This window comes from Drosophila pseudoobscura, chromosome 2 (assembly GCF_009870125.1).
Source record: "Drosophila pseudoobscura strain MV-25-SWS-2005 chromosome 2, UCI_Dpse_MV25, whole genome shotgun sequence".
NCBI lineage: Eukaryota > Metazoa > Arthropoda > Insecta > Diptera > Drosophilidae > Drosophila > Drosophila pseudoobscura.
In genome coordinates, this window is record NC_046679.1 from 16010693 (window position 1) to 16032233 (window position 21541).

Below are 21541 nucleotides of genomic sequence, written 5' to 3' on the forward strand. Positions count from 1 at the left end.
CGGCCGTCTGGCGGCGATCTGAGAGTGTAGACATTATTCAAATCAATGGGATTTTTCAAAGAATTTCATTTAACGTATGCAAATTTGTAGTTTGAAATTGAGATGTTCCCTTTGGAAATTGATGACGGATTGTCTCTAAATGGTTCAAGCAAATTCAATATTCATATGACATCTCCATTTATACATAATTTTATTAAATATATTATTAAACAGCGCGGGACTTGATCATAATCTGGTTGATACATACTATAGAACTATTATGCATTATTAAACCATTTTAAAAATACATCGAATACCGGTTTATGCTTGTGTGCTAGGCAATGAAATCATTTTCAGCCTCATTTGTCATTATATTAATTCGTTGCTCCGCCTAGCAATGGGTCGGTCCACCGGTCGGTTTGGGAGATACTCGACAGAATTGACTTCAAGTCAATGCACACACCTTCTTAAGCCTAGTTTTGAAACCTAAATTGATCTAATAGTAGTACATTTGTGCAAACTGTAAGACAACAATATATCTACCCCTAAATGGAAGTTCCCGGCAGGAAGTTCTTGGGATATGTCGCTCCGAGAGAGGACGGGATCTGTTATTACCTATTATGGTTCTACAGGGACATAATGGACACATTTTCTATAGTTCCATAGTTATGTTAATCTGTCGTTTTCAGTTCCAACTTTGTATACCCGATATTCAAAGAGTATAGGGATATATTATTAGTTTTGTTATAAATGAGTTTTGGCCCAGTGTTTGATCTGAATACAAAAAGTGTTCGTTCTGTTGATCATCTAAAGATAAATTCCAAAATTGTGGCATCATAAAACGTACAAAATATACACACACGTATCGTATAAAAAGGTTCCAGATTGATTTTGTGCTTTATCTGTTTATGCTATTTGACTAGTTTTCGGGCAATTCAATATTGATCCTTGTTCGCTAAATGCGAGTTACAAAAGTCTTTCGTATCGTTTTGAATGGTTCTGGTCTGGATCTGATTTTCATTCGTTGGGTCGTGACATTTCAACTTAACAGCGAGCGAGGCTAGGATTATACATATATATGTATGTATCTCAAATCATCAGTTACATTTAAGTTTTGCGCTTAAAAAATGGTCTAATAGAACTTTAATAAACAATGCCAATTGTTATTCAATCGGATAAATAATCGCTAGAGGACAACTAATTACATAATTACACACACGAGACTGAGGGACAGGCAAGTCTTCTAAGCCGCCATCCTTCTGATGGAATGTTCACCGGAATCAAATCAAAATTGGTTTGTAGCTTGATTTGTTTCGATCATCTTTTCGGGTCATAAGCAACACACACACATACAATATTTGAGCTGATGAAATAGGATCGCTTAAAAAGCGTCGTTAAGCTCCACGACGGACAATCGGAGTTCCGCAACGGGCGGTAGCTAGTGGGGGCGCGCCACCATGGACAATCCACCCTCCTCCTCCAATTTGGACAGGAACTTGACGACGCGATAATTGGGCTCCGACTGACGGATCATGTCTATCATCGCGAGCAGCTTCTTGATGCCAATACTGACCCGCTTACCGGCCATATTCCGGGCTATGCTCTGCAGCTCCTCGTGACTAAACAGATCCGAATCTTCGAGCACGGCCATAACATGTTCGGGGCTGGACAGATTGGAGACGTGCAGGACAGAGGTGAAGGCCGGCAGCATTTCCATCTCCTCCAGAACTTCGCGTCGACTGGACGTGCATAAGATGAGCAGCTTGCGTCCCTTCGGCGGCTGCTTTTTAAGCAGCACCAGCAGGGCCTGCAGCGTGAGATTTGAGTAGCGTGGTCCAATGGATCCGTAGTCCAGCAGGCGTTCCACATTGTCTACCACAATACAGCTTAGAGTTGACCGGTAGGCATCGTCGAAGATCTTGCGTATGTGCAGGCACTTGGCGGACTCCGTGAAACCGACCATATCCTCGGGCGAACAGACCTTCACGAAGGGAAAGTCGCTCATCTTGGCAAGATTTGCGGCCAGCGCCGACTTGCCAGAGTTGGGGGCACCCTCGATGAGCACGGACACCAGGCCAGAGCTCTCCGTGGCCTTGGCCTGCTGCACGTAGAGCATGCCGTCCTCCAGCAGTTTGGAGACTGGCGGACCCCAGTTTGTAATGCCACGGGCCAGCATGTTCTCCAACATTTCCTGAGCGGTGCCAAATGCCGGCTTGATGTCGTTGTCCAGAGCGTGAATGAAGTCCGAGCGGGTGATCTTCAGTTTCTCCATGGCTTCCGGATCGACGTGCACTTTGGAGTCCGCCTTGATGAGGCGATTCATGGCCGTCGATTGGGCTGCGCGCACCAGACCCTCCAGTTCGGCGCCACTGAAGTTCTTTGTCCGAGACGCGATCTCGGCGTTGTCCACATCACTGGCAATCTTGTTGAAATCACGCATACGTTTCGTGTGGATATTGAGGATCTGGACTCGACCCTGTTCGTTGGGCAGGCTAATTTCCATTTGGACCTCCAGGCGGCCGGGACGGAGCAGAGCCTCATCGATCATATCCCTGCGATTGGTCATGCCGATGACGAGGATGTTGTTTAGCTGCTCCACACCGTCGATCTTGGCCAGCAGCTGGTTCACCACAGTGTCGTGGACCCCGCTATTGCCCGCCACAGAGCCACGTGCTTTGCAGATGGCATCGATCTCGTCGAAGATGATGATGTGTAGACCGCTGTTGGGTCCCAGCCGCTTTTCCTCTTCTTCGGCATCGGCAAACAGCCGCCGGATGTTGGCCTCCGATTCGCCCACATATTTGTCCAGGATTTGAGGGCCGTTTACGATCTTGGGCTCTCGAGCATTCAGCATTGTGCCAATCTGTCTGGCCATCAGCGTCTTGCCTGTGCCAGGAGGTCCATAGAGGAGGATGCCCTTGACGTGCTTGATGCCCAGCTGCTCTACCAGCTCGGGAGGAAAGACGCGCGAGGCAAAGGCTCGTCGAAAGATGGCATTGAACTCGTTGTCCAGGCCGCCGATGCCCATCTTGCCAAAGTCCCAGTCCGGATTGATGATCGACTGCCTCACAATCTTGCCCTTGGACCTGCCCTGCAGATTCAGCACCGAGTTCTCGGCCTTCTCGAACTGCACGACCGTGTTGCCCAGGATGCGGCCGAAACGGACATTGCGCGACTTGGGCTCTTTGCCGTCGCCAACGGTTCGGGGGTCCACCGCCTCCAGCGTCTTGACCGCCAGGCCGAGGAATTTCTTGTCCTTGAACTGAAAGACCAGTGACTGACCCACAGTCAAGGCCATTCCCGAGAACTGCATGATGAACTCCTTGGCCATTTCGTCAGAGTCGTAGGGCTCTTGGGTGGTGGTCTTTTTCTGCAAAAAGTCCGTCTCAAAGGAGACTTGGGTGATGATGTCCGAACTGGCGTCGAAGCGGTAGGGACGCACATCGATCTCCTGATTAATGGAAAGCGTCGCCCACTTGCGCTGCACCAGCGAGAAGCCCACATGATCACGTGGCAGCTCCGCGATCTTCTCCAGAGCGAAAATGTAGTGCTGTCCGGGTCCCGGCGAGATGTCCACATATCTGTCAATGGCGAAACAATGCAATTAGTTGTTGTTCTGCCTAGAGACGCCCACGTAGCGCAGCGCTGGCGTCATATCGAAAAAGTAGGGGAGACTGACTTTACTTCCTCGGTGAAATCGTTGACGTTTACGATGGCCTTGTTGGTCAGCGACAGCTCGTCTGTGGGGCACTTGATGGCCTTCATTTTGTGTGCCATTTTGAACAGTATTTCTAAATGTTTGCTCCTTAAATCAACGCGATAAATATTTTTGCCAGCAATATTTTTTTTCTGAGTCACCAACAGCTGATGTCCAGTGTGACCGACCTCAGATAAATACCAAAATATACCATCTGATTTTAAAAAAAACTTGTAAATATTCTGAAGAATTCAAGTTATATTATTCATATTTCTCGTTTTTGATATTCCGTCGAATATTTACTAGCTAGATAGATCTCAGCCCGCCCTGCCCACATAATTATATCCAATTAATGAACCTATTTTCTATTTGACTGGGCTATTTTCGAGTAAAGCACGGCTTAAATAAAAAAGGTCAACAAAAAACAGTCGTAATGTCACGTCAATGTTGCTGGTAATTGAAGACGGGCATTTTGTATACCCTATTTCATTAATTTAATATTAAGATACTGTTTGATTTTAAATCTAAAATATACTTTTCCCTAGGGTATGCAGAATGTTACCCTACATATGTATGTACATAAATTGGGGCTCCCGTTTTTACATTCCGCAAGATTTATTCGTTTTCAAACGAAATGAAAAGTAATCAGCCTTTTATACAACGCAATGAACCTTAATTGCAAAAGGAAATAAATAGATGACTTATTGATGCATTCACATAAACTTTACACCTAAATCAGTGTAATTTATCTATTGTTTTCTTTATAAATAATTTTATTTTAACCCCTCAAATTTGGCTTGGAAAAAATTAGCCAGGGCGAGCCTTAAAACGAAAACAGCTGAAAACGTAATCCGCAAAAGTAAAACGGAGCCTGCCTGAATAACACTAACCAGTAACACACTATATTTTGAACATACATACATACATACATATGTATATATCTCTCTATAAATTTCTGGTGGTCCTGAGGAGCACCGATTTATACGGATAGGCGCTTATTCAAGGTTGACTCCATCCGGTTTGGGAGTATCCATCTCAGACACTGGGAGTGTCGCCACTATCGCCATAAATCTGTATGGATTTGTTCGAAATAGCAGACGACCTTCTCTCGGCAGATTCTCCATGATTTCGGCCACCATAGCTAAAATGGCAATGCCGGAGAGCTCCAGGTCCGTGCTATTGAGCCTGTGCAATGTGGGCGTCGCCGGATAAGAGCAGACGCGGCGAACCTCCCTTGCGATGCTGCCCAGGTGATCCGTGCGCACTGGTGGGTACTCCGTGTCCCGCCAATTTGCTGCAGTGAATTGGAAGTTGTATACAGGGACAAAGTGCTAGTCCACAACGCGATGTTTCGCCAAAATCTTCCGTAGGTGTACGATGTCCCACGCACTGGGTACTCCCTGGCAGCGGTCACTTTTGCCAGCAAATTGACAGGGCATACATCCGATATGATGCACATCAGATCGATCACAATTCCATATCATCGTCGAGTGCGCCAGTGGCTCTGAGTGGCAGCACAGGCACAGGTGCCGCCTCCGTAATTGAAACGGATGTGCAACGCTCCATGAACTTCTTTATAAAAGAAGAGCAGCAGTCTCTCCCACCGCTATCACCGCCGTACGCCCGGATCAATTTTCAAGCGAATGCGTGAACGCCGGAGGACCACTGATGACCACGGCAATTTTCTCCAAGAAGCGCAACCAAAGCAAGAGAAACAACAGGGAGAAAGCCGCCGTCAGGAAACGAGAGGAAAGAAGTAGCCGAGACGCTCCCAGCCCTTCTTCTCCTTCATGACGGCGTTGGCCAGAATCATCTGGTCGTGGAGCGGATCCATTTGGAAATCACGACCGGCCAGCGGCCATGAACCATGGTCATACAAAATAAACCTGATAAAGTTTTTTGAAAATAGCTGTCCTCGTGGAAACGAATAAGTTTAAAAACGTGAAAAATTACGATAATAAGATAGGCGAAGGAGTTCAGGAGGAGGAGCAGCTTGAAGTCCCTCTCCAGGGCGCACTTCTTGAGCACATGGGTAGGCCAAAGAGTATGTTCTGTCGCACGGTGCCCGTAAAGAGCTATGGCTCCTGCCAGCCCAAACTATTGGAGTTTACTAACGCTCCGCGTCATGTCAACATCTTTCTGAACACTTTCCGGTGCTTTTGGCCGATAGTAAATTTGAGTGATCTTTCAGAATCTTCATTATAAGCTAATCAAATTTTATTTTTTTTCTTTAATGGGAGCCAATGTACGATACAAAATTGATCCAGATCATGGGCTGTATTCCTAATATTCTCATTATTAGTATATCAAGTCTCCTTTGCTGGAGGTTTTGCCTTAAAAACAGTCGTTCCATCAGTTACAACACGCCGAGCTATACATATGCGATAGATTAATTGTAATAAATACATATCTACATTGGGGGGAAAAACGTTAAACGGATTGTTTTGGTGTTTGGTAGGAGTGCTGCTGTTTTTTTTTGTTTTCTCATTTACATATACATATATATATATATATATATATATATATGCTATATATCTCTTAAAGTTACGAGTCATCATCAGCATTATTAGCCCGCTATAGTTAGTCTGAAGTATGTTTTGTTTTTAGTGGGACCACACGAGTACTGAACCAAACTTAAAAGCGGTATCCAACTAAAGCGTAATACACAAGTATACCAGAGCGCTCTTATCACAAGTCAAATTGCATGCCGTTGCTGATGCCAATGCCGACACCTCCGCCACCAGTGTCCGGCACTTGCAGTGATTCCTTTATCTGCCGCTTATCCTTTGCGGTCAGCTTTTCATGGGTTTGGCTATGAGCACGACATTTTCCAACGTGATTTCCCGCGGGACATAGAACTTCAGCGACGCATCGAAGCCGTTGGATCGCAGATGCTCAAGACGACCTTGATCCAAGACTCGCTTGCACTGGTAGCCGATCTGTTCGCGCTGCTCGCGGGTCAATCTTTGGGTGGGCGGCTCGCCGAGCTCTTCATGCGCCTCCGCCATGGCCTTGCGACGCTCCCGACTGACGCCCGTGCCGCAGACAGCCCAACTAACCATTTTGGTGATGATGGCAAACTCCCGGTGTCCAAGGCCGGCCGCCTGCAGCCAGGTCTGGCCGACGTAAGAGCGCCAGGAGCAGCGGTGATGGCAGCAGAGAGCAATAAGGATGTAATCCGTGGGAGCGGTTCTATGGGCCAGAACACAGCGCAACGTAAGATCCGTGGCTGCTCCGCACAGGTGCTTAGACAAAGCGACATTGCGTTTGGTTTGCTTCAACTCTGGCAGCGCTGAAATCTTGAGGTCTCCTATGTCAGCGCGAATGCGCTGCACCAGCTCCTTGTTCGTCACCTTGTTGTCCTTCTTGTGGCGCAGCGACATGCGATCGATAAGCACCACCTGCGAGTGGGACAGGCCCTGGGTTTCCAGCGCTGTGGCCAGGAAGAAGGCCAGCTGACCCTTGCCGGCGCCAAACTCAATGAAGCTGGTGCTGTCGGTCAGCTGCTGGTCGTGCTCGAGGATGCCCAACAGAGCAGAGGCCTGCACCAGATGCTTGCGGGACTCCTGGCCGTACTCCTCGTGGCCGAGTGGCTCCTCCAGGGAGGCGTGCTGCAAATGCAGCTCCTCGATGCTGTTGGCAACGTGATTGTCGTACAGAGCCCGTACTTTGTCTATTACGCTGTAGAACTCTGTATCCTCTAGCTCGTGGAGTCTCAACTTGCTGTTTATTTCGTCTTCCAGAGGATTCTCCAACTCCTCGCCGGCGTTTATATTCTTGACGATGTAGGGCAGCGTGCTGGCCTGGTCCCGGGCATTGCAGATTGTCAGGTGTTTCGCCAGCTTTCTCTTGAATACCGTATGCTTTGGGTCTAGTGGACAGGGAATCCGCTCAGCAGCCGCGCCCACGGCTTTGCTTTCTTCAGTGGCAGGGGAATGGGCGCCGCAGAAGAGGCTTTCCTTGTTGGCTGCCATCTTGCAGTGTCGTTTCTTGCGCGGCACCCAGTATGTGCACGTAGTAACTGCGGCCACATCGTCCTTTTGGGTCATCTTGGGCTTCTTGGCAGCCATGCAAATCAGATTTTTAAAGTAATTCCTAACTCGTGCGGTTGAAGTTAACAGTCCAGGTGCGCGTCCAACAGCACTCTGTAATGAGCTGGAGCCTCGATGCGATAACAGACGATGGTCGCGTCTAACAGCACTCGTCTTTAGTCGATAGTATCGATGGGCGTTTGGCGGTGAAAAGGATATTGTAGACAATTGATGCAAGAATTGGATAAAAGTATGGTCCTCAAAAAGGCAGTTAATGCCAGTATCAAGAGCAAACGTGAACGCAGGATGATGTCTTTTTGGGCAATGAGGAGGACCACATTACAAATGTATGGCCGCCAGCTGATTAGGTTGAAAGCCGTGAAACGAGACCAGCACGAAAATTCAAAGCGAAAACACTTCCATTAGTTTTTAGGTAGTAGCTTAAGGGAAAAAAGAGTGATGGGTTAACAGTTTTAGCTGCCTTTGCCATAGCAAAACCAATATATTTGATCAACATGTCCGCGGTCACAATGAGCAAATTATTTCGATATATCAAACCTGCAAAATTGAAATATCGACATATCGAATATATAAATTTCTAAAAATGTCGACAAAAATACCGCACGGAATATATCGTATGGCAAAAAATCACATATCGATACATCGATATAATATCAACAAGAAAAAAGCCGCGTTTCGACAAAATTGTTCGACAAAATCCACAAAAACTAACAAAAAACAAGTGAAAAAGTATTACTTTTTGTATTTAGCAACATCTGAAGCTACTATAACATGTAAGTAACATCAGCAAAGTATGAAAACCGAATACTGCGACTCATGCCGACTAGCGACATGTGCGCCGGCTTTTGCGATTGTTGTAGCGTCCAATAATTTTGCATTATTTTGCAGGGCTCTTGTGAAACCGAAATCGGAGCTGACACCCGAAGAGCTGGCCCGCCAGGAGGAAGAGGAGTTCAACACTGGACCCCTGTCCGTGCTCACACAGTCCGTGAAGAACAACACGCAAGTGCTCATCAATTGCCGCAATAACAAGAAGCTGCTGGGCCGCGTGAAGGCCTTCGACCGCCATTGCAACATGGTGCTGGAGAACGTCAAGGAAATGTGGACGGAGCTGCCGCGAACGGGCAAGGGCAAAAAGAAGGTGAAGCCCGTCAACAAAGATCGCTTCATCTCGAAAATGTTTCTGCGCGGCGACTCTGTGATCCTGGTGCTGCGAAATCCCCTGGCCACAGCAGCCGGTAAATAGACTGCACTTTCACCAAAACCCAAAACACGAATAGAATACTTTCCACTGAAGTCAATAAAACCAAAAGCGATTTTCTATAATTAAACCAAAAATGTGCACTGTGCAAAGTACGGGTGTGCTTCAGAGGTAAGCTTTTACTCCTCGGAGAGCTGCTTGTGGAGCTCGGGGACGTAGTCGTCGTACTGCGCCTGGTAGAAGTTACCGGCCACGGGATTGCCTAGCTGATACGTCTCTGCAAACTTTGCTGCCTTGAAACTGGGTCTGTCCCGACGAGACTTGTTGCTGACGTGCGGCTCCTTAAAGTCCAGCTTGCCGGACTGCTTGTACAGCAGGAAGACATAGCGATGGAGGCCCGTGCCCTTGGGCGGGCCGGAGCCAATGTAGGCAGTCAACACCTCGCCACTGGCCACGTCGTTGCCGGGAATATTGACCACCACCCAGTGTTTGAACTCACGGAACTTTGGATCGGCACGACTGGGTGCATCGGGATCTGTGAGGATCAATGTGTAGTAATCTCCGGACGCGGCAGACCACTCGACCAAGGGCTGATCCTTGACTTGTGTGGGCGTGAGCTCCACTCCTTCCTTTGCAACGAGTCCCTGTTTGTATGTGACCTTTGAACGGAAAGTTTAAAATAGTTCAAGTTTTCGTTTTAGTTTCGGCGACGTTTTCTTTGTCTCTGTTGCCCCACCTTTAGAAACTGGTTTGGCGCCTGGGCAATGACATCGGGCACCACCTTATGCGAAGCAAAGACTTCCTCCACGGAGGCAGAAGAGTGCACAGCCGCTACAATGCTGGCTAACAGTATCGGAATCAGCATCATCTCTCGGACTGAACTGGAAAACTGAGAACAGATTTATATGGAAAAGGCGACCAGCTCCCGAACAAGGTCTGACAGCAACTGAAACCAGTTTGACCCGGTGGCACACTGTTAAAGCGAGTCTGGCAGAGCTTTTAGTGGGAAAGCATCCCATGAACAAGCTCTTTGTTAATTACTCGTTGCGCTTCAATGCGAATTTTAATAGTTATTAGATACACAATTTGTGACTATATATTTAATGGCTACTTCTTGCCAGAGAGTTGCTTGTACAGCTTGGGCACATAGTCATCGTACTTGGCCTGGAAGCAGTTGCCGGCCACGGGATTGCCAAGACCGTACTTGCCCACGAACTTGGTGGTGCTAAACTTGGCTCGATTATCGCCGCTGGTCTTGGGTATGCGTGGTTCTTTGCAGGATAGCTTTTGCTTCTGCTTGAAGAGCAGGAATACATATCGGTGAAGTCCCGTGCCCTCGGGCGGCCCAGCGCCTACATATTCGCTCAGCACGTCACCTTTTGCGATCTGAGTGCCGGGTATGTTGACCACGAGCCAATGATGCCACTCACGGAACTTGGGCTGCTTGCGGCTTGGAGCATCCGGATCGGTTAGGATCAGCGTGTACAGCGCCTCCGGCTCTGCGTCCCATTCCACATTCGGCTGAGCCTTTACCTGAGTGGGTGTCAGTTCGGCGCCCTTGTCGACGACCACACCGCCTCCATATGTGACCTATGAGGACTTACAGACGGTTACAAAGGTCATACGCTTGTTGGGATCCTACCTTGAGTAGTTGATTTGGCCCCACGGGGACTACATCTGGTACAATTTCATGCTTTGCAAAGCATTCGGCAGCTTCGGAACTCGACATTTTCGAACGTTTTGATATATTCTGCTTCTGTTGGGTAAATAAGATACTAAAAAAGGCTAGGCACGCTATGATCAAAATATTTACATATGTCTGATGTGGCTTCTGTTTTGGAATGTCTTATTCTAAGAACCCCCCATTCTGTATTCTACAAATAGTTTGTACAAAGTCAGTCTCATGAGCAGGCCCACTAAAGCCATTCCCGGATACTTTAAGGTATTTACCAATTAATTTAAACATTTCTTTCGTTTGTTTTGTATATTAGTGAATAACCGAATTTATCTTCATCTTTAAATTAACTTGCCGTTTCTAATAGCGTGATTTTCTGTTTTGCGCCTCGGGAGATGGAGTTGTACAGGGCTGGCACATCGGTGCTCCAGCTGGCAGTGAACACATTGCCAGCCACCGGATAACCGAGCTTATAGCGTTTCGCAAATTGCATGCTTCTGAAGTTGCTGCGTCCCGTAAGAATGTGTTTGGGCAGCCTTGGAAAATCGAATTTAGTGTAATCCTGTTGCCTGTAGAGCAGAAAGACATAGCGATGGAGTCCACTCCCCGAGGCTGGCGTGGGCCCCACATAGCCGGCGCGAACATCACCCATAATCAGCTGATTGCCGGGAATGTTGAGCACCATCCAGTGCAACTTCTCCCGGGCCGAGGGCTGTTGGGTACTTGGTGCATCCGGGTCGATCATCAGCAGCGTGTAATAGTTTGTCATGGGTGCGTTCCAGGCCACATACGGCTCATCGCGCACTTGCATGGGCTGTAGCTCCACGCCGCGATCGGCTTGAATAAATCCTAGATACGTGACCTAGGAGAGGAGTGGGGAGGGAATCCAGAATTAAGGCTGTGTGACATTCTTGTGCCCTCCTCATGGTTTTACCCACATTGAGAAACTCCTGCGGCCCTGCTTCAATCACATCTGGTATGACTTCCAGGTGCCTCAGGAACTTTCCAACTTCGGTTTCTGAATAAAAATCAGCATTGCAGAGTGTCCAGCTCAGGCCGAGCAAAATCCAGTGGTGGATTAGCATTCTAAAGTAGCTTTCCTACTGACTAGAATTTTATTATTGCTTCGACTTAAATACACAGGAGGCCCACAGTCAAACACCTTTATTTCATTTATAAACAGCTGCCGATTTGATTCAGATTAACTAATTTGTCATCAATTGGCTGACCAGCGCCTTTAATTAGTCTCCAGGTAGAGGAAGTGCTTGGCGTGCCTCAGAGCAATTAGTTGAGTGACCACCGACTTGCGTGCCGCCTACTTCTTAAATCACTAAACCAACAATCACTTAGAACCCCATTTAGTTGACAGACAGACTATTGTAATTACCAACGACTTTTCAACATGCAAAACTGAAATACACTTTACCATTCAGCAGAGCATTGCCGATTGAGTGGATTAATTCGAGTGTATTGTTTTTGATAATTTGCATATTTTTTAATATGACACTAAACCGTCTCATATTTCAGTCTACTTGATTACTTTTTTAATTTTGTTTTATCAATTAAATAATTATTTAAATTAGTTTAGAACTCTCATCGATTTTTCAATTTCCAAGCCTTTTTAGTAGAGATCACAAATAAGAGTTAAATGGGCAAAAAATTTAAGTCAAAAAATGGACCTACATATACGTCTATGAAAAAAAATTGTCTAAAGGGTACACAAACTTTGGTGCAACGGGGTTAACTTACTTTATGCGTATTTTGGGCTTCGTTTGTCCTTTGATTTGATCTTGGACTTGTCGTCCAACTTGGCCTGGCTCTTGACAGTATTCGCTGTAGATGAGGATCCGGCGAAAAAATATAGCTTTATTTTTCTCGGCCTTGCTTCAGTCATCTCAATGAAAAACCTACCTATACGAGCTAGAGAAACCAAATTTGGTATCCACACACCTGTGATATCGAACCAAGTGTATTTTAAAATTTCTCCTTCTTTTTTCCTTCTTCTTACCACTATCCACCATTGTTCAATCGGAATTTTATTGTTTTTGTATGAAAAATCTTCAAATATTCCATAAAATATATATACACAATCAATAATGCTTTGATCCATTTTTGTATACCGTACCGATTTCGGGTCAGCAAGTTTGCATTATACAAATTAAAATACTTACGAGACCTGTTTTAACAGCTCTCATCGCTTTTTCTGTAATAGTTGCAGTTTAGGGCATCTACGTATAGTGGAGTTTTACATGACGTTGATAGTTTCCCTCTTGGCATACTCGCATCGTATGCCAATCAACTGAATCTGAAAACACCCTCTGTGATCACGAATTCGATTAAATAGCTAATAAAACGCCTACTGTGATCACGAAATCTTTTAAATAATCATCAATTTAGATAAATGTTTTCAATTTTTGCATTTTAATAAATTAAATAAATAATATTTCAATTCAGTAGTTGTTGATTTTTGGTCGATTGGTGACGATCGAGAACTAATGGAGAAATTGCGAACAGAAGAAGAAGGGGCAAAGTGAATAGGGTAGAAATTGCAGAGGCTAAGTGGGAGTGGGGGAGTGGATGGCTAACGAAGAATGGCTAAAGACTCTCGCATGCTTAACCGTTAACAACTAAAATTATGGCCTAGGCATGTTCCGTTCCATTTGGTCTGTTTTTGACTCGCGGAGCCACCTCCATTTGCTTGGATGGTGGCATCCTCGATATTCCTTGGTATGTATGTGGTATGTACATATAAAGCGGCAGGGCGTAGCGCTTGGCGCCTGATCTAAGAGGAAGAGCTGTAGCTGGACGAGCTGGGGGATGAGCTCGACGATGAGCCGGACGAGTACGACGAGGAGCTGCTGGGGTGGTAAGAGCTATAGGCCAGGTTCTGCGAGTCCCAGCGGGCATAGGGTCCGCTGTTCATTGGCTCCCAGCTGCTGGGGTCGTACGAGGAGGCCGTGGTGCTGGGCACACCGTATTCCGTGGCCGGAGCTGGCATTGGCACCATGTTCATCTTCATGCCACCCAACTTCTGGATGAGATTGTAGATGAGGAAGCCGAGCACCAGCTTGATGGCGATCTTGGACAGGATCAGAGCCTTGGTGGCCTTCAGACCGATCAGAGCCAGCAGAATGGGCATGACCACCTTAAGCTTCAGCTTCATGAGCAGCAGCAGGGGCAGGAAGAGCTTGTCCTTGTTCTTTTTCTCGGCACGACCTAAGTGAGACAGAAGAAACAGGTCATTGTGGGTGTCTATTTGTCGTGGCTGTAGACTGTAACGCACCCTCCTCTTTTGGCAGCTCCAAGTCGAAGCCGCGGTCAGCACGATAGGTCATCACGGAGCTGGCGAAGAAGGTCTCTGGCAGCTGGAGACGCATCTCATTGGTGTGCAGAATGCGGCCAATGCGATCCACAATGACTTTGTCGATGACATCGTCGTCGAAGGCACGCCCACTGACCTCCTCCTCCACATTAGCCATCGTGTCCAGATAGGTCAGCACCTTTTCCTTCAGGCAATGCATGGCATTGGCATGGAAGCACTTATCCACAATGGTCGAGATCAGCTCGTCGGAGCTGTGGATGCGCGGTGTGACCGCATTCTCGATGGCAGCGCCAGACACAACACCAGACACTAGCAGCACACAACCGACCGCGAGCAAGGACGTGAAACGGATGGCCATTATATTGAATCGGGTCTCCTCTTGGGCACACTTTAAAGAGATATATATATATATTGACACTACCAGAGCGCGTAGTGTTCACGGCGATGTCGATGCGACGACAATGTTGGACAGTTGTTCGAGCGACAACGGTTTTATACTGCCGCTCCCCACAGGCAGGGCTCGCAACGCACCGCAAGAGAGCCACAGACAGTGGCAGAGACAGAGACCTGCTGCAAGTATTTTGGAGCGCACACTTTTTGGTTTTTGGACAGCGGCAACAAAATCGAGTGACGAGACTGACGGAACGCCAACGGGGCCGAAGCCGAACCCTAGCCAAGTCCACGGAAAGCAAATGTCCAAAAAGTTTTTCACCAAAAAATACTATCTGGGTTGTCCACGGGCCTGCCTGGCCATAGAGCGCCCTCCCCCCACCAGTCGGCACTAACGCATGTCTTCAGCGCTTTCTCGCTTTCCATATCGGCCAGACACCCACCCCCGCCTCAATACAGCCTTTTGGTTTTGGCCAAAGTTGCATTACACTGACGCTGCTCCGATGAAAATAACTTTTGTTTCCTATTAGTATGCAGGCCCTCAACTCTTACGCGACCGACCGCATGAAAGCCAGATCGAAGGGCTTGGGCACGTACATATTTCAACGTATTGTGTCAAATTTCGATACAAGAAATCAGTACGGAACTCACCTACGCTTAGGTATTGATTCATACTCCTCTGCCTCCTCGTAGGAATGCTTTGATTGGATTTGACTTCGTTTTTCTGTTTGTTTCAGCGTGTATGCGGAACTGTTTGCTGAATTCAGCAGCGGATTCAATTATCGTATGTATTTGATACTTTTGTTGTTATTAGATTACGAAATAGATTTTCATTTTTATTTGTGACACATTTCCAGCAGACACGTTTCTTGGCTAATTTAGGTCGAACTCCTGGGAACCATGGCCTACATTCTCTTCTCTTGAATATTCATTATTTGGTAATTGGACCAATGATTTTGTTATGATGATCATAACTTCATAATTGGTGTTCATCTACGGAGTCATTGTGCATTTGGATGCACATAATCAACCGTCTAGAAGTGGTCCCCCAATGGATCAATCTCACTAGAAAATTAATAGCTGACATTTCTAGCCGGACAAAAACAAATGGCTAAATGAAACTGCACTCACTTCGTGGTTGTACGTTCCTCAATAAATTTACGCTTCAGAATTGAAAGATTTAAGGGCGGGATGGTTGGGAATACATTGGGCTTTAATTTTAAATTAAGTTTTAAATGCAATAATGCACTTGAACCTATTCAGTTGAGCTAGCATTTAAAAACGTGTCCTGGAAACCACAAACTTTTTTGCTATATTAACAATTCATATAAATCGGTAAGTTGGTTAAAAAGATATAGCGGTTTGACTTTTGAAAATTGTTGAACTTATTCAGTTGAGCGGCACTGTACTTTGCATGAGACAAAACTTAGGTTTTGGGCCCAGATACTTAAATACTAGATACCTCCATATACTCAGATTGCTGTTTTTATTCGGGTCAATACAATGGCTGTACCTGAAGACATATCGATTTGAAGTTGTTTACCATCTGTGCAATTTTTATATATTTTTTTGTATGTTATGGTTCAAGACTTAAGTTCTTCAGTGGCTACTAATCATTAAAATTGTTCAAAGAAGGTCAAACATTTTGTAAAAAATCAACCTTATTTTATATCACACTAAGCAATGATTGCGGCAGGGCAATCTTGGAAACAAAGTGCTCTGTAAGTAACGAAAGAGGTATTGAGCATAAAAATCATAAAGACGCATTGAAAACATTAGTTAGTATATCCTCACTAATATTGGTTATCTATTGCCGTGTTATTGGCAAAAATTGGTAAAAACTTTGGCAAACTTCTCTCAGAGTTGCACAATCAAATCCAACATCTTTCCGGCTGGTTGCCAAAATCATTTCATCCTCATAAGTGTTACCTAATTGTCATTTTAAATAATGCAATAGGTGTCGTGTCTAATTTTTATGTGTATCACTACTGATATCCCCACGACAAAACAAATTGGTGGGCTGCAAGCCACACTTTTGCTCGGCTCTTTGGGCCGACAACTTTATGTCGCTCGATAAATTTCCATATGCCCGCGTCTTGGCCAGGCCAGGCTGCATATGTTGTTGTGTGAGTCGTGTGGTGTGTGTTGCCCAAAACAGCGTCCTCATGCATGCCAAACGATTATGAAAGTGGCGCCAGCTGTCCAAGTGTCCGCCGCAGAGGGAGCGGTGGCCCCCGCACTGTGCAGTCGCCTGATAAATTGGCTTAAAATCTGTGAAAATTGCAAACAGAACAGCGAGGGGCCACTGGCCGAAAATTCATCGATTCAGCCGTTTCACACTTTATTGGGTTCTAGATGGTAGCCGCGATGTGGCATGGAACATGAAAAATGGATGCTTGACCATTCGCCAGCATTGCCTTTCAAATTAAATTCGAGCTCTCTGAAATGTATGTAGATTATCCTACCCAGAAGGTGTTGGGGTATACTCGTATCTACCTTTTGGTCGGTGCGAAGCGTACGAAAGTGACTGAAAGATTAAGGTCAATAAATTAAGGTAAGTAGCTGGGAAAATTGAAACGTTTGTACTCTGTACACTAAAAAAAAAAATAAATGCCATAGTAAAGAGAAACTCACCCATACTTTACATAGTAAAATTACATACATAATTAAATTAAATTGAATGAAACAATAATATATTAAATTAGTAGAAAAAATATTTTATCTAATTATGATAATATTTTTAACTTAATTAACTTATATATGATAATATTTTATTAAAATACATAATATATTAATTTTAAATATGAAAATTATCATTTCAAAATTCATTACAAATTCCACTCACGAGTCAAAACTATTGGTATACATTTTTAAATCTAAAGGTAAAAATTACAATTACAGGACTTTTTCCCTCAGTTTAATCCCTAAGAAATTTCATAAAATATGTCATATCAAAGCCTATGCAGTTCCAACTGAAATTTAAAAAAAAAAATCCGTCAATAAACTGTACTGGGTATGTCCTAGTCGTGCTCTCCAGTCGCTTCTGCTCTCCACACTTTTCCCCGAATTCGAATTCCTGTTTAGAAGACCTTCGTTGTGCAGTTAAGCGCAATTGGAGCTGGCAGGAATTTATTTTGAGATTTTTCCTTTTCTATTTGTGCGACGAATGAAAGATTTATGGCTGTGAGCAAACATGCTTCGGTGACCGGCATTCAATGCTGTTTGGAAATGTCCCTGATCTGTGGGTTTTCCTGGGGCAAGAATATGTAAAGACTTTCACTCTCAGGTGGCGTTGACGGCTGTCAACTTTCGCGCAAGTGAAAATAAGAAATTTAAATTTTTAAATTATATGCAGTGGATGGATCAATTTAATCGATCGCCAAAGCCGGGCCCCAAGCCACGGGCTTGAGTGGAATGCTTAATTATATTTTCTACTGAGGGCTGGCTGCCGTTGGATGTGGATTAAATTTGGCTAATTAGGACGCAATTGCTGTGCCCGCCGCATTGGCCTATAAATATTGTATGCCAAGTGAAATTGGTCGAGAGCCGGAGACGGAGACTCCCACCGGAGGCGTACTGACGGGGCGGAACACGTTAATTAGACCCTGTCCTGCCGGCTGGGGGTCGTAAAGTTCGAAGTCTGTCGATTGCCCAAGGCTTCGGCTTAAAGATTAAGGATTATGGCTGACCTACCGTGGGCCACCCGTGTTTTCAGTAAATTAAATCAAAGCTTAGCATGTTCAAGGCATTTTATTCTGCTACTTTATTTTGGTTTTCTGCCTTCTCTCTTCTCTCTTTTCTTATTTTCTTGTTTTCAATAAATAGTTAATAAATATTATATGTAAAGTCTAAAGAAAAGGGATAGCAGAGCAGGAGGATAAAAGGGTACCAGTCGAAAGGACTGGGGAAGTGTCAGGAACAAAAGCCTCAAAAAACTTCTAACAATTAACAATCATTTTGCGCTCTTGTGCTGCCCACTTTTTATGGCCCTCAAAGTTCCGCTCCGCTCTCTGGTTTTTGCGGCTTAGACATAACCCTTGTAGGCCATTTCCTGGGCCAACTGCTGGGGCTGCTCCACAACTGGGGCGGGGACGGCAACGGAGCCAAATGTACGACCATCCCAGGGGCCGTGGGCGGTGATGTGGGCGGTGTGATGATGATCATGGGCAATCTGTTGGGGCAAAAAGAGCAAAAGTGTAATTTTAAAACATGCTTCCCCCGAGGATGGGCAACAAAAACAATCTATTAAATGCACATGTTGGTTCGGGAAGTAGTTGGTTGAGTGTCAGATTTGTTTCGGTTCGGTGTGGTTGGGGATGCGGGAGCGGGTTGTGGGCGAGGATTCTGACTGGACTTACCCTGCGTGTGCCCTCTCTAGACTCTAGACAGTGTGGGGGTTCTTATACATACATGCATATTGTACGAGTACTTATGGACACCTAATCCTAATTGCAATAATGTTTGACTCTTCTCTTGAATCGTCGCCACAACTCACTCACGCAACCAAAGCAAAACTCTCTAACGCTCTCTCTAATTACCACAGCCAGCGAATGCCTAGAAGACAATTAGATGTGCGTTTTAGTATCGAGGCTGGCTTACCTTTTTGCACAATTGGAAAATGGCCAAACCAACCGAGACTAGGAAAGAGAAGAAGCCCAGGGCTAGAGCGTTGAACGCCTTTATCTTGAGGATACCAATGGCCATTGGTATGACGGTGATGGCCTTCAGCAGGATGAGAACCAGAATGGGCATGGCCAGCTTGCGGAGACGGTGCTTCTTGCCTGCAAACGGATCATGATCGGGGAGATCATTCGTATAGGTTAATAAACGTAGCCCACAAGATAGTTATATTGCCAAAAGCATGCAGAAATCAACCCACCCTTCTTGAAGATGTTGCCCTTCTTACCCCTGGCTTCACCATCAACAGCACTATCGTCATCATCTCCGTTCAGCTGCAGATTCAAGCTCAGCTCGTCGTTGGCTAGATTGCGAGCCGAGACTGTGATTTTGGCATCGGCCATGGGCAAGTTCATGCTGACATCATGGCCCTGGATGTAGTTCTCGAGGGCATCCATGAAGCCATCGGCACTGCTGGCACGGGCACGGGCATCGTTGATCGGGCTCATTTTCTGGCCATTGGAGCGTACTTCCAGGTTGGAGAGCTAAATGCGTCGAAAGATTAAGCAGCTGCATTTGGTAGACGAAATATTTAAATCAATGTTAAATAATTTCTTACCGTGTAGCTGTCTTTACTCATCACGCTGTCCACAAACCGCATGGCACGCTCTTTGATGCAGGCCATCGAATCTTGGCCACTGGCGCATTTGCTCTGCTCCTCGGCAATCAGCCGCTGCAGCGGCAGCTGCTGTGTCGAGGCACCTGCCGCCGTTTGGCCGACAGCCACCAGGGCTGCCACACCGAAAATCACAAGGAGCAGTTTAGCCATTTTGTTAACTGTTTTTTTTCGCTCTGCTGCCGCTGTTGCCTCAGTGCTGGCACAATTGCGTTTAATAATCGTTTTTCTATTGTTCACGATTTTTATACTCCCAATGTTTTAGCCTCTGCGGCCGGCGTCTTTCTCTGCCCCCACCTTCCCGAGTGTCGCAAGTGTCGACGTCGCAGTGTCTTCGTTGTTGTCTTCGTCTTCGTCGCTGTCGCCCCAGCGAATGGTGATTCAAAAGAAATGCTCGAAAAAGACATGAATGAAGCAAATACTGAAAGAGCCGAAGCGCTCCGCCATTGCACCGCTGTTGCGGGTGTCTGCGTGCGTGCCTTTGGGTACTGTCCCACGTGTCGTATACTTAATGTGACTATATCTCAAACGCGTGCCGGCCCGGCCACATTGGAGTATTTTCTTAACCGGTGGCTGGGGGGAATAATGCCTTCGTTTCATTCAACAGTTTGCTCTGAAGAAACATTAAGGAAGCCACACTCTGGCCATTAACTGATTAAATCTCGATTCACCATTGTACCTGTGAGTTCTTGTTCTTGGAAATTAGATATGAGCTTCGATGAACAAAGTAATTTCCGAACAACGTTTCACCCGATTAAAATTAAATTGCAAAAATGTTAAGCTGAAAGCTTGTTTCTTGTATAAATATTCTAATATAATTGACGTAATAAACTAAATACTTGAAAAACAAGGCAATGCGGAAAAAAAAAATATATTTTCTTTCCTAACTTTCATAATTATAAATGGTCAAGTGACTCTTGAATCACTTTGAAACTATAGAAGTAAAAAGTTTGATTGGCAATTAGCATTCCTTGAACACGTTTTAATTGGCTATTAAACCCATAGAAAAAGACTGAAATCTTCCTATTTTAACTTGGATTTAAATATTTGTACCAAAAGAATTCCACCAAGAGTGGAAATTGTAAAATGAAAATAAAATTTTAATTAATTTAATTATATTTCATATTTCAATAAAATATTTTGATATTAAGATTAAATTAAATTTGGGCTGTGTTATAATTCTTGATACATTTATGTTTACACCGAAGTAAATTCTATTTAATCTCATTATGTTTGTATTTAAAAACCAAGTATATATTCAATATATGGGCGTTTTTTTTTACTACTATTTTTCTTTGAGTGTAAGTAAGCGGATATCATTTCCCCAAGTTCATAAACCGTTCAATGCTCATTACAAACAAGTAATTAAAAATATCCCACCACATAATTTTATACTGTAAGCACACGTCAAATTGCGACAGCTAATTACGGCAAACATATCTTAATAAAAATCGGGAAAAGAATATGCAAAACAAGGGACAAGGGCTGCCTGCCATTTACATGCCAATGAAATAGAAAGTACTTTTCGCCATCGAAAGCGAAAGTGACACAAGTGCTCATCCCATCCCCCTTTGCTCTTGCAAAACCCTGCAGGTTAAGTCATGCACTGAATGTCGAAATTTTTCGTTTCGCCGTGCAACTTGTAAATTATGAATCCCGTATATTGATTACGCGCGGTTCGCCATGAAAATTGATTTTGATAGCGGGCGAGTTTTTTTTTGTACTTTTTCGTGCTTCTTTTCTGTCTTCTCCTTTTTTTTTTTGATTATTTCTTTCGGTAAAAAGTTTCACCGGTTTCAATTGCTGGACAATTTGCCATTCCGGTCGCATTTCTTTTTAAGCTACTCGTACTGGACGTCCCATGGTCCGGTGTGGTGCCAATGAAATTGGAAAACTTTTTCATATTCGAAATTGTTGCGTAGAAACGGCCAT

The 21541-nt window shown here is 45.1% G+C and overlaps 7 protein-coding genes across 9 annotated transcripts; 1 reads left to right on the top strand and 6 right to left on the bottom strand.

Moving 5' to 3' along the window:
• Positions 1-603: 603 nt before the first annotated feature.
• Positions 604-3913, bottom strand: LOC4801877 (vesicle-fusing ATPase 2). The gene is made up of 2 exons (XM_001358864.4): positions 3659-3913; positions 604-3560 (listed from the first exon to the last, which is right to left on the bottom strand). The coding sequence occupies exons 1-2, from the start codon at positions 3754-3756 to the stop codon at positions 1418-1420; spliced, it is 2241 nt and encodes a 746-aa protein (XP_001358901.4). The 5' UTR covers positions 3757-3913; the 3' UTR covers positions 604-1417.
• A 2293-nt stretch (positions 3914-6206) lies between these two features.
• LOC4801879 (tRNA:m(4)X modification enzyme TRM13 homolog) lies at positions 6207-7845 on the bottom strand. Its single transcript, XM_001358865.4, has one exon. The coding sequence runs from the start codon at positions 7744-7746 to the stop codon at positions 6469-6471; it is 1278 nt and encodes a 425-aa protein (XP_001358902.2). The 5' UTR covers positions 7747-7845; the 3' UTR covers positions 6207-6468.
• A 501-nt stretch (positions 7846-8346) lies between these two features.
• SmD2 (small ribonucleoprotein particle protein SmD2) lies at positions 8347-9066 on the top strand. Its single transcript, XM_001358866.5, has 2 exons — positions 8347-8501; positions 8617-9066. Coding segments are annotated over exons 1-2 (360 nt in total). The 5' UTR covers positions 8347-8499; the 3' UTR covers positions 8975-9066.
• Positions 9021-9886, bottom strand: LOC4801881 (protein D2-like). The gene is made up of 2 exons (XM_001358867.5): positions 9666-9886; positions 9021-9588 (listed from the first exon to the last, which is right to left on the bottom strand). The coding sequence occupies exons 1-2, from the start codon at positions 9795-9797 to the stop codon at positions 9109-9111; spliced, it is 612 nt and encodes a 203-aa protein (XP_001358904.3). The 5' UTR covers positions 9798-9886; the 3' UTR covers positions 9021-9108.
• A 72-nt stretch (positions 9887-9958) lies between these two features.
• LOC4801882 (uncharacterized) lies at positions 9959-11731 on the bottom strand. The gene is made up of 4 exons (XM_001358869.4): positions 11543-11731; positions 10960-11466; positions 10572-10685; positions 9959-10519 (listed from the first exon to the last, which is right to left on the bottom strand). Exons 1-4 carry the CDS (start codon positions 11687-11689, stop codon positions 10037-10039), a joined length of 1251 nt encoding a protein of 416 aa, XP_001358906.3. The 5' UTR covers positions 11690-11731; the 3' UTR covers positions 9959-10036.
• Positions 11732-13157: 1426 nt separating this feature from the next.
• Osi20 (DUF1676 domain-containing protein Osi20) lies at positions 13158-15119 on the bottom strand. 2 transcript variants are annotated; one of them, XM_001358870.4, is made up of 3 exons: positions 14968-15119; positions 13888-14314; positions 13158-13820 (listed from the first exon to the last, which is right to left on the bottom strand). In XM_001358870.4, the coding sequence occupies exons 2-3, from the start codon at positions 14282-14284 to the stop codon at positions 13387-13389; spliced, it is 831 nt and encodes a 276-aa protein (XP_001358907.2). In that variant the 5' UTR covers positions 14285-14314; positions 14968-15119; the 3' UTR covers positions 13158-13386. The 2 variants fall into 2 exon arrangements, with proteins under 2 accessions (XP_001358907.2, XP_033239120.1); XM_033383229.1 differs by lacking the exon at positions 14968-15119 and having other exon boundaries at positions 13888-14423.
• Positions 15120-18095: 2976 nt separating this feature from the next.
• Osi19 (DUF1676 domain-containing protein Osi19) lies at positions 18096-20016 on the bottom strand. 2 transcript variants are annotated; one of them, XM_033385899.1, is made up of 4 exons: positions 19553-20016; positions 19223-19478; positions 18916-19097; positions 18096-18487 (listed from the first exon to the last, which is right to left on the bottom strand). In XM_033385899.1, the coding sequence occupies exons 1-4, from the start codon at positions 19760-19762 to the stop codon at positions 18341-18343; spliced, it is 795 nt and encodes a 264-aa protein (XP_033241790.1). In that variant the 5' UTR covers positions 19763-20016; the 3' UTR covers positions 18096-18340. The 2 variants fall into 2 exon arrangements, with proteins under 2 accessions (XP_033241790.1, XP_001358908.3); XM_001358871.3 differs by having other exon boundaries at positions 19196-19478; positions 19553-20014.
• Positions 20017-21541: the final 1525 nt, after the last annotated feature.